Here is a 14,426-nt window from a genome sequence, read left to right on the forward strand (position 1 = left end):
CTGGACTCTCACTATTATGTTTGATCCACTATGGACTGGACTCTCACAATTATGTTATATCCACTATGGACTGGACTCTCACTATTATGTTTGATCCACTATGGACTGGACTCTCACACTATTATGTTAGATCCACTATGGACTGGACTTTCACACTATTATGTTAGATCCACTATGGACTGGACTCTCACTATTATGTTAGATCCACTGTGGACTGGACTCTCACTATTATGTTAGATCCACTATGGACTGGACTCTCACTATTATGTTAGATCCACTGTGGACTGGACTCTCACTATTATGTTAGATCCACTATGGACTGGACTCTCACTATTATGTTAGATCCACTATGGACTGGACTCTCACACAATTATGTTAGATCCACTATGGACTGGACTCTCACTATTTTGTTAGATCCACTATGGACTGGACTCTCACTATTATGTTGGATCCACTATGGACTGGACTCTCACAATATTATGTTAGATCCACTATGGACTGGACTCACATTATTATGTTAGATCCACTATGGACTGGACTCTCACTATTATGTTAGATCCACTATGGACTGGACTCTCACACTATTATGTTAGATCCACTATGGACTGGACTCTCACTATTATGTTAGATCCACTATGGACTGGACTCACACTATTATGTTAGATCCACTATGGACTGGACTCTCACTATTATGTTGGATCCACTATGGACTGGACTCTCACTATTATGTTAGATCCACTATGGACTGGACTCTCACTCTTATGTTAGATCCACTATGGACTGGACTCTCTCACTATTATGTTAGATCCACTATGGACTGGACTCTCACTATTATGTTGGATCCACTATGGACTGGACTCTCACTATTATGTTAGATCCACTATGGACTGGACTCTCACTATTATGTTAGATCCACTATGGACTGGACTCTCAGACTATTAGGTTAGATCCACTATGGACTGGACTCTCACACTATTATGTTAGATCCACTATGGACTGGACTCTCACTATTATGTTAGATCCACTATGAACTGGACTCACACACTATTATGTTAGATCCACTATGGACTGGACTCTCACACTATTATGTTAGATCCACTATGGACTGGACTCTCACACTATTATGTTAGATCCACTATGGACTGGACTCTCACTATTATGTTAGATCCACTATGGACTGGACTCTCACTATTATGTTAGATCCACTATGGACTGGACTCTCACTATTATGTTAGATCCACTATGGACTGGACTCTCACTATTATGTTAGATTTACTATGGACTGGACTCTCACTATTATGTTGGATCCACTATGGACTGGACTCACACTATTATGTTAGATCCACTATGGACTGGACTCACACACTATTATGTTAGATCCACTATGGACTGGACTCACACACTATTATGTTAGATCCACTATGGACTGGACTTTCACTATTATGTTAGATCCACTATGGACTGGACTCACACTATTATGTTAGATCCACTATGGACTGGACTCACACTATTATGTTAGATCCACTATGGACTGGACTCTCACACTATTATGTTAGATCCACTATGGACTGGACTCTTATACTATTATGTTAGATCCACTATGGACTGGACTCTCACACTATTATGTTAGATCCACTATGGACTGGACTCTCACTATTATGTTAGATCCACTATGGACTGGACTCACACTATTATGTTAGATCCACTATGGACTGGACTCTCACTATTATGTTAGATCCACTATGGACTGGACTCTCACTATTATGTTAGATCCACTATGGACTGGACTCTCACTATTATGTTAGATCCACTATGGACTGGACTCTCACTATTATGTTAGATTCACTATGGACTGGACTCTCACACTATTATGTTAGATCCACTATGGACTGGACTCTCACTATTATGTTAGATCCACTATGGACTGGACTCTCACTATTATGTTAGATCCACTATGGGCTGGACTCTCACTATTATGTTAGCTCCACTATGGACTGGACTCTCACACTATTATGTTAGATCCACTATGGACTGGACTCTCACTATTATGTTAGATCCACTATGGACTGGACTCTCACTATTATGTTAGATCCACTATGGACTGGACTCTCACTATTATGTTAGATCCACTATGGACTGGACTCACACTATTATGTTAGATCCACTATGGACTGGACTCTCACTATTATGTTAGATCCACTATGGACTGGACTCACACTATTATGTTAGATCCACTATGGACTGGACTCTCACACTATTAGGTTAGATCCACTATGGACTGGACTCTCACTATTATGTTAGATCCACTATGGACTGGACTCACACTATTATGTTAGATCCACTATGGACTGGACTCTCACACTATTATGTTAGATCCACTATGGACTGGACTCTCACACTATTATGTTAGATCCACAATGGACTGGACTCTCACTATTATCAATCAATCAATCAATCAATGTTTATTTATATAGCCCCAAATCACAAATGTCTCAAAGGACTGCACAAATCATTACGACTACAACATCCTCGGAAGAACCCACAAAAGGGCAAGGAAAACTCACACCCAGTGGGCAGGGAGAATTCACATCCAGTGGGACGCCAGTGACAATGCTGACTATGAGAAACTTTGGAGAGGACCTCAGATGTGGGCAACCCCCCCCCTCTAGGGGACCGAAAGCAATGGATGTGGAGCGGGTCTAACATGATACTGTGAAAGTTCAATCCATAGTGGCTCCAACACAGCCGCGAGAGTCCCGTCCACAGGAAACCATCTCAAGCGGATTATGTTAGATCCACTATGGACTGGACTCTCACTATTATGTTAGATCCACTATGGACTGGACTCTCACTATTATGTTGGATCCACTATGGACTGGACATCAAATTCTAAAGTTAATGATTATTTGCAAATAAAAAAAGTTTATGAGTTTGAACATCAAATATGTTGTCTTTGTAGCATATTCAACTGAATATGGCTTGAAAAGGATTTGCAAATCATTGTATTCTGACACAGACTCCCAACTCATATGGAAACAGGGTTTATATAATAATACAGCACAACCATGTGAAAGAGAAGAGATAAAAAGACCTTGCTAGAGAGCGTTTGTGGCCGCTGGTTGAACTGCGGTCCGTGAGCTCCAGACTGACGTCCATCATGTCCACCAGGATGGACAAGTTGGTGTAGACATCTCCACTTAAGACGGTCTGAGGAGAAACAGGCTCTTGTTTGTGTGTTTGGAGTGTGCAAGTGAAGAGTGTCTCACGTAGGTGCTGGGGTCCTGCAGGCTGAAGGGGCGCAGGTATTCTTCAACGGGCTCCCCAAGGTTGTTCTCCAGCAGCCCTCGAATCAGCTGATAATGTTGTGTGTCCAGAGAGCAGTGCACTGAGGACAGGCTGCCAGAGATGCTCATGTCTGCCACCGCCTGACTCAGCTCTCTGACAACATCCAACAACACAAGCACGTTAGTTACAGGCGGTCTAGTCATCCGAGTGGTGACTTCCTGTCTATTTTCACGTGTGCAGTCCAAGACAGGCTTTTTCAACATTTTTTCAGCCGAGGCACATTTTTCACGTTGACAAAATACGGAGGCACAACACCAGCAGAAATCATTCAAAACTAAACTCAGTTGACAGTAAAAAGTTGTTGTGGCAATTGTTGGATATGACTTTAAAAAATAACAAGCATGCATGAGTATAGCTCTTGTCTCAAAGTAGGTGTACTGTCACCACCTGTCACATCACACCCTGACTTATTTGCACTTTTTTGCTCTTTTCCTGTGTGTAGTGTTTTACTTCTTGTCTTGTGCTCCTATTTTAGTGACCTTTTCTCTTTTTTTGGTGTTTTCCTTTAGCAGTTTCAAGTCTTCTTTTGAACAATAATTCTAGTTTGTTTTAGCAATCAAGAATATTTCAGTTGTTTTTGTGTGGACATTGTTGATTGTCATGTCATGTTGGGATGTACATTGTCTTTGCTCCACAGTAAGTCTTTGCTGTCGTCCAGCATTCTGTTTTTGTTTGCTTTGTAGCCAGTTCAGTTTTAGTTTAGTTCTGCATAGCATCACATCACACCCTGACTTATTTGCACTTTTTTGCTCTTTTCCTGTGTGTAGTGTTTTACTTCTTTTCTTGTGCTCATATTTGGCTGTTTTTTTTCCTCTTTTTTTGGTATTTTCCTGTAGCAGTTTCATGTCTTCCTTTGAGCGCTTTTCCCCACACCCGCTTTGTTTTAGCAATCAAGACTATTTCAGTTGTGCGGACGCTATCCTTCTTTGTGGGGACATTGTTGATGGTCAAGTCATGTACGGATGTATATTGTGGACGCCGTCTTTGCTCCACACACTGTAAGTCTTTGCTGTCATCCAGCATTCTGTTTTTGTTTATTTTGGTGGCTTTTTTGGTATTTTCCTGTAGAAGTTTCATGTCTTCCTTTGAGCGATATTTCTACTTTGTTTTAGCAATCAAGAATATTTCAGTTGTTTTCATCCTTCTTTGTGGGGACATTGTTGACTGTCCAGATGTACATTGTCTTTGCTCCACAGTAAGTCTTTGCGGTTGTCCAGCATTCTGTTTTTGTTTACTTTGTAGCCAGTTTGGTTTTAGTTTGGTTCTGCATCGCCTTCCCTAAACTTCAATGCCTTTTCTTAGGGGCACTCACCTTTTGTTTATTTTTGGTTTAAGCATTAGACACCTTTTTACCTGCACACTGCCTCCCGCTGTTCCCCACATCTACAAAGCAATTAGCTAGCGACTGCCACCTACTGATATGGAAGAGTATTACACAGTTAGTCTTCCCAGCTCTAGACAGCACTGACACTCAACAACAACACAACAGTTGCAGACTATAATTACTGCTTTGCATAAAATATATTTAAGCCAAATAAGTAAAGTTACATAATTTCCCACAGCACACCAGACTGTATCTCACGGCACACTAGTGTGCTGCGGCACAGTGGTTGAAAACACTGGTCTAAGCAAAGTGTAGGAAACTAAATACTGTTTAAGTTCATTTACATTTTATGGAAGGTTCTTTATGTTTCTTCAGCCAAAATGGGACTATTTACTTTATTTGCATGATAAGAAAATGTATATATTGAATGCTTAGAGTAATATTATAAAGCTCACTTTAATTGTAATTATTACATTTGTCAAAATTATTTGATGACGTAACTGTTTTAAGTGCATATATGGTGGAAGGATTTGTGAGGTAAGGTGGTTTTTGGACGCAAGGTGTTATGGGTAATTGCTGTCAGGTGCAGTGGAATCGAGCCACACAGTTTTTTGACCTCACTCATACTTATTCTCATTCATACTTTTTCTAACTCGTACTGCAACAAACTCTCTTAATTTTGTCATTCATTTGTTCCCACATCGTGACTGTTTTATGTTTTGAATGATTAAGATCACAAGTAAACCATACAAACCAAGAAGAAGGTCTGGAGTTTAGTTTTGTTGTTGCCGCAGCAAGCGGAGTGAATGTGATAGTAGAGGAGCGTCAAGCTTCAAGCTACTTTAGGAATCTACACAAAGTAATACATGTTCTTTTCCTCTCTGCCATTTAGTGGCCTTGCACATTTCATCTTTCTTCCTGCACAGTTAAATGTTAATGTTTGCTAACTATGATTTTGTTCTTATCAAGTCCAATGTATTGACTTTTGTAATCCAGCAGGTGGCGCCATTACCAATCACCAATTAGAGCTGGGTGATAAAACGTCACCAATATCAGTAAAAAATGTGTTCAATAAAATGTTCGATATTTATATATATTTTTTTCTTTGAAGAAATAGGAAAATGGTTGCATGAACAAAGTCACTCGCTCTCTGATAACACAGGAAGTGAGTAGCGGGAGTGGCACACTAACAGCCAATCAGGTGACAGTATCAACTATCAGGTTTGGTTGATTCTTTGCATGCAGCGAGAAGACAAAGTTAAAATGAAGAAATTGTGGATAAAACAGGAAAATTCACCTGGACAAGTTAGCAGTTTTGGGGATTTTTTTCAAAAGGACCGTAGTCAGACCAATGTGGTGTGTGCATGATGCAAGGCAAGGGCGCTAATACCACACCACCTTAGCCGCGCTCACCCTTTAGAGCACAGCTGTAACTTCCTGCCACTAAACCTGCAGAAAATAGTTCTTCTCAGGTTTATTTTCCACCTTCATTTTTAAGTGTTCAATGTGATTTTAGACTTTTGTTTACATTGTTTTGAGTGTTTTCTATGGTTGGGTTGACATTTATTTTCCTTTCTGCCCTGATAGCGGAGGGTGTTTTTTATATATATATATATAATTATATATATAAATAAAATAAATACTTGAATTTCAGTGTTTATTTATTTACACATATACACACACATAACACTCATCTAGTTATGTTGAGTTAAGGGTTGAATTGTCCATCCTTGTTCTATCCTCTGTCACTATTTTTCTAACCATATGCATGTACAGTAGATGGCAGTATTGTCCTGTTTAAGAGTGTCACAACATTGCTGTTTACGGCAGATTAACTGCTTTACGGTAACGAAAACGTGACTGCTGTTGTTGTGTGTTGTTACCGCACTGGGAGGACGTTAATGAAACTGCCTAACAATAAACCCACATAAGAAACCAAGAACTCGCCCCCGATCATTCTACAGTTATAACGTCATTGGGCAGACACGCTGTTTATATAGTGGGAAAGCGGAGGTGAAAACAGGCTGTCCTCACTCAGGTCCGTGTGGAGCTGGAGGGGGCGTGGCCTCCAGCTCTGTCTAAAATTCGGGAGATTTTCGGGAGAAAATTTGTCCCAGGAGGTTTTCGGGAGAGGTGCTGAATTTCGGGAGTCTCACGGAAAATCTGGGAGGGTTGGCAAGTATGCATTGGAAATAAAAATGTTGACATTTAATACATTTTCTCCAGCTCCTTATTTTCGATACCAATAATTATCGATAAGACTTATCTTGACAGCCCAGCTCTAGGGTCAATGTAATTATTGAGTGTGCCACACACTCATGTAGGCGTCATTTGGCCGTCACGTAAGAAAGAATGTATCACCTGTCCAGGTTGCGCTCCACTTTAAGCTGGAGGCGGCAGCACTCTTTCAGCAGGTTGCCTCCCGTGCGACGGACAGAGTATGAAGGGAAAATAAGATCGGACATTTCCGTGGATTTACAGCCTCGGTCACACGGTTGGCAGGGCAGGCGCTCCGCAGCAAATATATCCATCTGCTGCAGATCCAGAGCAATGCAGTCCAAGAGACACACGTGGTCTTCTGCGGGGGGAAAAGGGAACGAGTTACAAGTGTGCACCTGGAATGGGAAAGGAGGGATGTTTACCTGAGGTGAGCTGGTCAGGCTGTGTGCTGCCATTGGTCCACAAGTTGAGGCTGCTGGGCGGCTTTTTATGCTGTCTTTGCTCATAAGTCCACGCTTCTGCCTTCTGTGTGGACTCCTTCTTCAGTAGAAAATCAGAAACGCCACACCATTAAGACCCGGTGAAATCCTATACTGTCTAAATTCAACGCTATAGCTGCTTGAGAAATGTTGTTCTTCAACAATTTGCTCAGGCATTTGTTGACAAAGTGGTGACCCTCGCCCCGTCCTTGTTTGTGAATGAGTGAGCATTTCATGGAAGCTGCTTTTATAGCCAATCATGGCATCCACCTGTTGCCAATTAGCCTGTTCACCTGTGGGATGTTCCCTATATTTTCATTTCGGGCTCCAGTACTCTGGAATGCCCTCCCGGTAACAGTTCGAAATGCTACCTCAGTAGAAGCATTTAAGTCTCACCTTAAAACTCATCTGTATACTCTAGCCTTTAAATAGACTCCCTTTTTAGACCAGTTGATCTGCCGTTTCTTTTCTTTTTCTTCTATGTCCCACTCTCCTTTGTGGAGGGAGTCCGGTCCGATCCGGTGGCCATGTACTGCTCGCCTGTGTATCGGCTGGGGACATCTCTGCGCTGCTGATCCGCCTCCGCTTGGGATGGTTTCCTGCTGGCTCCGCTGTGAACGGGACTCTCACTGCTGTGTTGGATCCGCTTTGGACTGGACTCTCGCGACTGTGTTGGATCCATTATGGATTGATCTTTCACAGTATCATGTTCTCATAGTCATCATTGTCACCGACGTCCCACTGGGTCATTATTGTCACAGACGTCCCACTGGGTGTGAGTTTTCCTTGCCCTTATGTGGGCCTACCGAGGATGTCGTAGTGGTTTGTGCAGCCCTTTGAGACACTAGTGATTTAGGGCTATATAAGTAAACATTGATTGATTGATTGATAAGTCTTTGATGAGCATTCCTCAACTTTCTAAGTCTTCTTTGCCACTTGTGCCAGCTTTTTTGAAACTTGTTGCAGGCATCAAATTCCAAAAGAGCTAATATTTGCAACAAATAAAGTTTCTCAGTGTGAAGATGAAATATCTTGTCTTTGCAGTCTATTCAATGGAATATAAGTTGAAAAGGATTTGTTGTATTCTTTTTATTTAGCATTTACACAAGGTGACAACCTCACTGCTTTTGGCTTTTATAAGTTGTAGTCTTTTTTCCAATGGTAAAAAAAAAGTGTGTTGGGTGTGGATGGATGGATCTCTCTAAGAGAGCGCAGCCTTTCTGCTTATTCTGCACAGTTAAATATCTTAGTTGTTTAGACAGCAATGTGATTCTTCTTATCAATCTTTATTGTTGTTTTTATCCTATTGATTTTATTGTTTTGATTGTATACGGTGTCCTTGAGTGCCCAGAAAGGCGTCTTATAGGTGAAATGCATTATTATTATTATTATTATATAAGTTTAGATTGGGGAATGTCATTTTAATGGGGAAAGAGCTTAATGTGTTTTGTTTTCATGTTAGCCTTTTAGATAGCTAGCTTAAGTTCTCTAGTAAATGAGCAGTGTATCAAAGCGTTATCAATCCTGGCTTTATGATCTGTTGGACAAATTGTTTCTAAATGATCACAAAAACCTTTGTATTACATTGTGTTCCTGACAAGAAGACAAAAGGCTGTCTTTGAAATCAACAAGAAGAAGGCTCGTAAAACTCCACTGGGACTTCAAAGCGGACAGATAGCAGAATCTGCCCGACTTTCCGAGGAACTCTTTTTGAAGTATTTCACAAACTCTTTTTGAACTATTTTATGGAACTCTCTTTGAACTATTTTATAGGACTTTCTTTGAACTATTGTATGTGACTCTCTTTGAACTATTTTGTGGGACTCTTTTTGAACTATTTGACGAACTCTCTTCGAACTGTTCAGTAACCGAAAGCAAAGATGTTTACGACACACTTCCCTCCGGAAGCAGCTGAGGGAAGGACCAATCAATCAACCAATCAATGTTTATTTATATAGCCCCAAATCACAAATGTCTCAAAAGACTGCACAAATCATTACGACTACAACATCCTCGGTAGAACCCACAATAAGGACGGGGGAGAAAGTCAAATAAAGAAGGAGGAGTACAATCTTTGGGCAGAGCGTGGTGCAGGACTGTACAGAGAGTACAGTGGCCATGTCTCTCCTCAGATCTGAGTCCAAATTTAATTCTGTCTCTGTTTGATTCTTTGCCTTTTGTCTTGTTTAATAGATGTCATCAGTGTTTGAACCTGACATGATCATTTTGAATTAAAAGGGTTTTACCACGGTTTATCATAATGCCGTTTACAGTTACATCTTTAAATTGGCTTTCACTGGAAGAAAAATTCCATTGGTGCCACGTCTCTCATGCCATCCACACATGGATGCATGCACAAAAAGGATCATTTGGACATGCACGGAAAGAAAGACGCCAGTGGAGAAAGTTTGCACACAAAAAAAACAAGCAAAGCAGTATTTGAACCAGCAACCACTCCAAACTTTACATGTTTGTTATTGGAGCATCTTAAACCAACAACCTTCAAGACTAAATCAAGACAAATAGACTCAATAAGCCTGGAAATGTTTTCCATGCATGAGGTCAACTTGTAGTTTGGTGAGTTTGTGGCAGCAGCAACAATGCAGTCAGACAGGAGTTATCATGAGAGGACAAGCTGGAATCAATGCAGTCAGACAGGAGTTATCATGAGAGGACAAGCTGGAAACAATGCAGTCAGACAGGAGTTATCATGAGAGGACAAGCTGGAAACAATGCAGTCAGACAGGAGTTATCATGAGAGGACAAGCTGGAAACAATGCAGTCAGACAGGAGTTATCATGAGAGGACAAGCTGGAAACAATGCAGTCAGACAGGAGTTATCATGAGAGGACAAGCTGGAAACAATGCAGTCAGACAGGAGTTATCATGAGAGGACAAGCTGGAAACAATGCAGTCAGACTTAAGTTATCATGAGAGGACAAGCTGGAAACAATGCAGTCAGACAGGAGTTATCATGAGAGGACAAGCTGGAAACAATGCAGTCAGACAGGAGTTATCATGAGAGGACAAGCTGGAAACAATGCAGTCAGACAGGAGTTATCATGAGAGGACAAGCTGGAAACAATGCAGTCAGACAGGAGTTATCATGAGAGGACAAGCTGGAAACAATGCAGTCAGACAGGAGTTATCATGAGAGGACAAGCTGGAGGAAGGGGACTCACCAGAGTAGGGAAAAAGGCATGTGCCATGGTGAGTTTCTCTACCTTGTCTCGGCCAGAGAAAGTGCCAGCAGCCCCGGCAGGTAAGAAGCAGTTCTGCAGCTCCAGCTGGCCCAGGTTGGCCACAATCACCCTGCTTGAACTTGAGCTCTCTGGGATGATTATAACTGGAGCACCAGCCTGGATGTCCAGCAGAACTCTGGAGGCCCGCTGAGGACGCTCCCTTATCTGCAAGAGGGGACAGAAAAAGACAAGTCTTACTAAATGGGTTATACTTGTATCGTGATTTTTCTCCCTTCTAGGTACTCAAAGACACTATTTCCACATTCACACATACTATTATCTACAAACCCTATTTCCATATGAGTTGGGAAATTGTGTTAGATGTAAATATAAACAGAATACAATGATTTGCAAATCCTTTTCAAGCCATATTCAGTTGAATATGCTACAAAGACAACATATTTGATGTTCAAACTCATAAACTTTATTTTTTTTTTGCAAATAATCATTAACTTTGGAATTTGATGCCAGCAACACGCGACAAAGAAGTTGGGAAAGGTGGCAATAGATACTGATAAAGTTGAGGAATGCTCATCAAACACTTATTTGGAACATCCCACAGGTGTGCAGGCTAATGGGGAACAGGTGGGTGCCATGATTGGCTATAAAAACAGCTTCCCAAAAAATGCTCAGTCTTTCACAAGAAAGGCTGGGGCGAGGTACACCCCTTTGTCCACAACTGCGTGAGCAAATAGTCAAACAGTTTAAGAACAACCTTTCTCAAAGTGACATTGCAAGAAATTTAGGGATTTCAACATCTACGCTCCATAATATCATCAAAAGGTTCAGAGAATCTGGAGAAATCACTCCACGTAAGCAGCATGGCCGGAAACCAACATTGAATGACCGTGACCTTCCATCCCTCAGACGGCTCTGTATCAAAAACCGACATCAATCTCTAAAGGATATCACCACATGGGCTCAGGAACACTTAAGAACACCACTGTCACTAAATACAGTTGGTCGCTACATCTGTAAGTGCAAGTTAAAGCTCTACTATGCAAAGCGAAAGCCATTTATCAACAACATCCAGAAACGCTGCCGGCTTCTCTGGGCCCGAGATCATCTAAGATGGACTGATGCAAAGTGGAAAAGTGTTCTGTGATCTGACGAGTCCACATTTCAAATTGTTTTTGGAAATATTCGACATGGTGTCGTCCGGACCAAAGGGGAAGCAAAACATCCAGACTGTTATCGACGCAAAGTGTAAAAGCCAGCATGTGTGATGGTATGGGGGTGCATTAGTGCCCAAGGCATGGGTAACTTACACATCTGTGAAGGCACCATTAATACTGAAAGGTACATACAGCTTTTGGAACAACATATGCCGCCATCTAAGCGGCGTCTTTTTCATGGACGCCCCTGCTTATTTCAGCAAGACAATGCCAAGCCACATTCAGCACGTTACAACAGCGTGGCTTCGTAAAAAATGAGTGTGGGTAGTTTCCTGGACCGCCTGCAGTCCAGACCTGTCTCCCATGGAAAATGTGTGGCGCATTATGAAGCGTAAAATACGACAGCGGAGACCCCGGACTGTTGAAGGACTGAAGCTCTACATAAAACAAGAATGGGAAAGAATTCCACTTTCAAAGCTTCAACAATTAGTTTCCTCAGTTCCCAAACGTTTATTGAGTGTTGTTAAAAGAAAAGGTGATGTAACATAGTGGTGAACATGCCCTTTCCCAACTACTTTGGCACGTGTTGCAGCCACGAAATTCCAAGTTAATTATCATTTGCTAAAAAATAAATAAAGTTTATGAGTTTGAACATCAAATATGTTGTCTTTGTAGTGCATTCTATTGAATATGGGTTGAAAATGATTTGCAAATCATTGTATTCCGTTTATATTTACATGTAATACAATTTCCCACTTATATGGAAACGGGGTTTGTAGAATTTTGCGGACAAAAATGAATTAATTCCATTTTGGAATAAGGCTGCAAGAAATATGGAAGGGGTGAGTACTTGGCCTGTGGGTCATACTCACAGCTTGGCCCTCCAGTGCAGCCCTCTGCCTGCCCAGGACATCCTGCAGCTGGGTGAAGTGCTGTATGAAGGCCACCACCTCGGCCTGGAAGCGCTGAGTATGCACATACTGCACGGAGGCCATCAGCAGAGAAACCTTCATGTCGTACTCTCGTTCCAGGCAAGGATCGGGCAGCCCGTACCTGCAAGCCAGCAAGAGACGAAAGGTGAGCCACATTTTAGAAGACGGACATGTCCTCAAAAGCCAGCTGCTTACTTATGGATATGAAAACTGAGAGCTTCCCCTCCACGTGTGGTGAAGCGTTCACAGTAGAGGTCACCGTGAGGGGTCAGGTCGCTGAGGGACAAACTTCCCAAACTGCCCGTCAAGACCAGGTTGCTTTCTGAAAGGTGAGAAATGTTAAACACTGCCACACCATCACGGTCCAGAGTGGACCTGAGGTGACTCAGACACACCCAACATTTCCAGGTGAGCAGACAGTTTGATGACACCGGCTCTGGCCAGCTCGTTGCCTTCCTTGTTCAGCACCACCGACAGGGAATGGACCTGGACATTCAAACACAGGAGAAGCAAACACGTTTTGTTAAGTTGAAGAATATAAACAATTAAAAAAAGAGTCTGTAATTACACTCAACATCAGGACTAAATAAAAATACCCACATTAAATCTGATTAAGCCTCTAAATTTAAATGTCATTCTTTAGAGAAATCCATAGAATAAAGTCATTATATGTACATATATAAATCAGTATTGTCAAAACATTTTTTTTTTTACAGTAGATTGCATAATCACAATTTTGATTAATCGCAGCTTATTTGTCACTTGGAAAATTGCAATTAATTTAACTTAAATTCATTTTTTTAGTGCTGTAAAAAAATACATTATTCAAATTCAATTAATCACAGTTGTGATTTTTAAATAATCGTGATTAATCGTGATTGCATATTTTAAATTAACTTTATTTTCATAATCCTATAATCCTAATTTCATTTTATTTTAATCGTCTATTTTTTTCTCCCATTCCCCCCACTGGTTTACCTGTATGTCATCTTTTTTTTAAGTGGCGCTGGAAGCCGGCAGACCCGTCAGCGATCCTGTTCTGTCTCCCTGTAATGTTTGTCTGATCTTGAATGGGATTGTGCTGAAAAAAATAATTTTCCTGAAGGAATAAATAAAGTACTATCTAATCTAATCTAATATTTACACACAAATGTAGTTTTACCGTTATAATGGAATTTTTTAAAAAATGTTTTACTTTAATGCACGTTATTTATTTGCTCAAAGCTTGGAACAGTTTTACGTAAAGTCCCTCCAAGGTTAATTTTGAAGCCAACGGTCACACCAGCCACAGTCTTCTTACTGCTGTGTATATTTACCTGATCACTGACCACATACAGTAGGTATGGTTCTATTTTTGTCTCATTCCTGTGAGAATCCTACCTGTGCATTAAGGAGTCGGACTATCCAGGGCTAGCTGCAGTGTCCTCAAACAACCACTATACATACATATATATATATATGTATATATATATATATATATATATATACATATATATATGCATACATTTACATATATACATACATATACATACATATATATACACATATATACATATATATATATATACATATATATATCCATATATACATATACATATATATATACACACACACACATATATATACATACATATATATATACATATATATATACATATATATATATATATATATATATATATATATATATATATATATATATACATATACATATATGTCTTGATTGGATTATCCAGAGAATAGTGCTCGATACCGTGGTAGAGCGCAAT

The 14,426-nt window shown here is 40.6% G+C and overlaps 1 protein-coding gene across 6 annotated transcripts in view; it reads right to left on the reverse strand.

Annotated features, from left to right (window-relative positions):
- The window catches only part of vps13d (vacuolar protein sorting 13 homolog D), a 181,537-nt gene that overhangs the window by 115,128 nt on the left and 51,983 nt on the right, over positions 1–14,426 (reverse strand). For 3 of the 6 annotated variants that reach the window (XM_061902435.1, XM_061902440.1, XM_061902434.1), the window contains exons 23-30: positions 13,053–13,143; positions 12,853–12,979; positions 12,598–12,778; positions 10,551–10,775; positions 7,312–7,429; positions 7,031–7,247; positions 3,267–3,438; positions 3,092–3,207 (exon numbers count right to left, since the gene is read on the reverse strand). In XM_061902435.1, the coding sequence (XP_061758419.1) occupies positions 3,092–3,207; positions 3,267–3,438; positions 7,031–7,247; positions 7,312–7,429; positions 10,551–10,775; positions 12,598–12,778; positions 12,853–12,979; positions 13,053–13,143 (1,247 nt within the window). The remainder of the gene's footprint in view (positions 1–3,091; positions 3,208–3,266; positions 3,439–7,030; positions 7,248–7,311; positions 7,430–10,550; positions 10,776–12,597; positions 12,779–12,852; positions 12,980–13,052; positions 13,144–14,426) is intronic. The other 3 variants (XM_061902439.1, XM_061902437.1, XM_061902436.1) reach the window with 3 other exon arrangements.

Source organism: Nerophis ophidion, linkage group LG06 (genome assembly GCF_033978795.1).
Source record: "Nerophis ophidion isolate RoL-2023_Sa linkage group LG06, RoL_Noph_v1.0, whole genome shotgun sequence".
In the NCBI taxonomy this organism is placed as follows: Eukaryota; Metazoa; Chordata; class Actinopteri; order Syngnathiformes; family Syngnathidae; genus Nerophis; species Nerophis ophidion.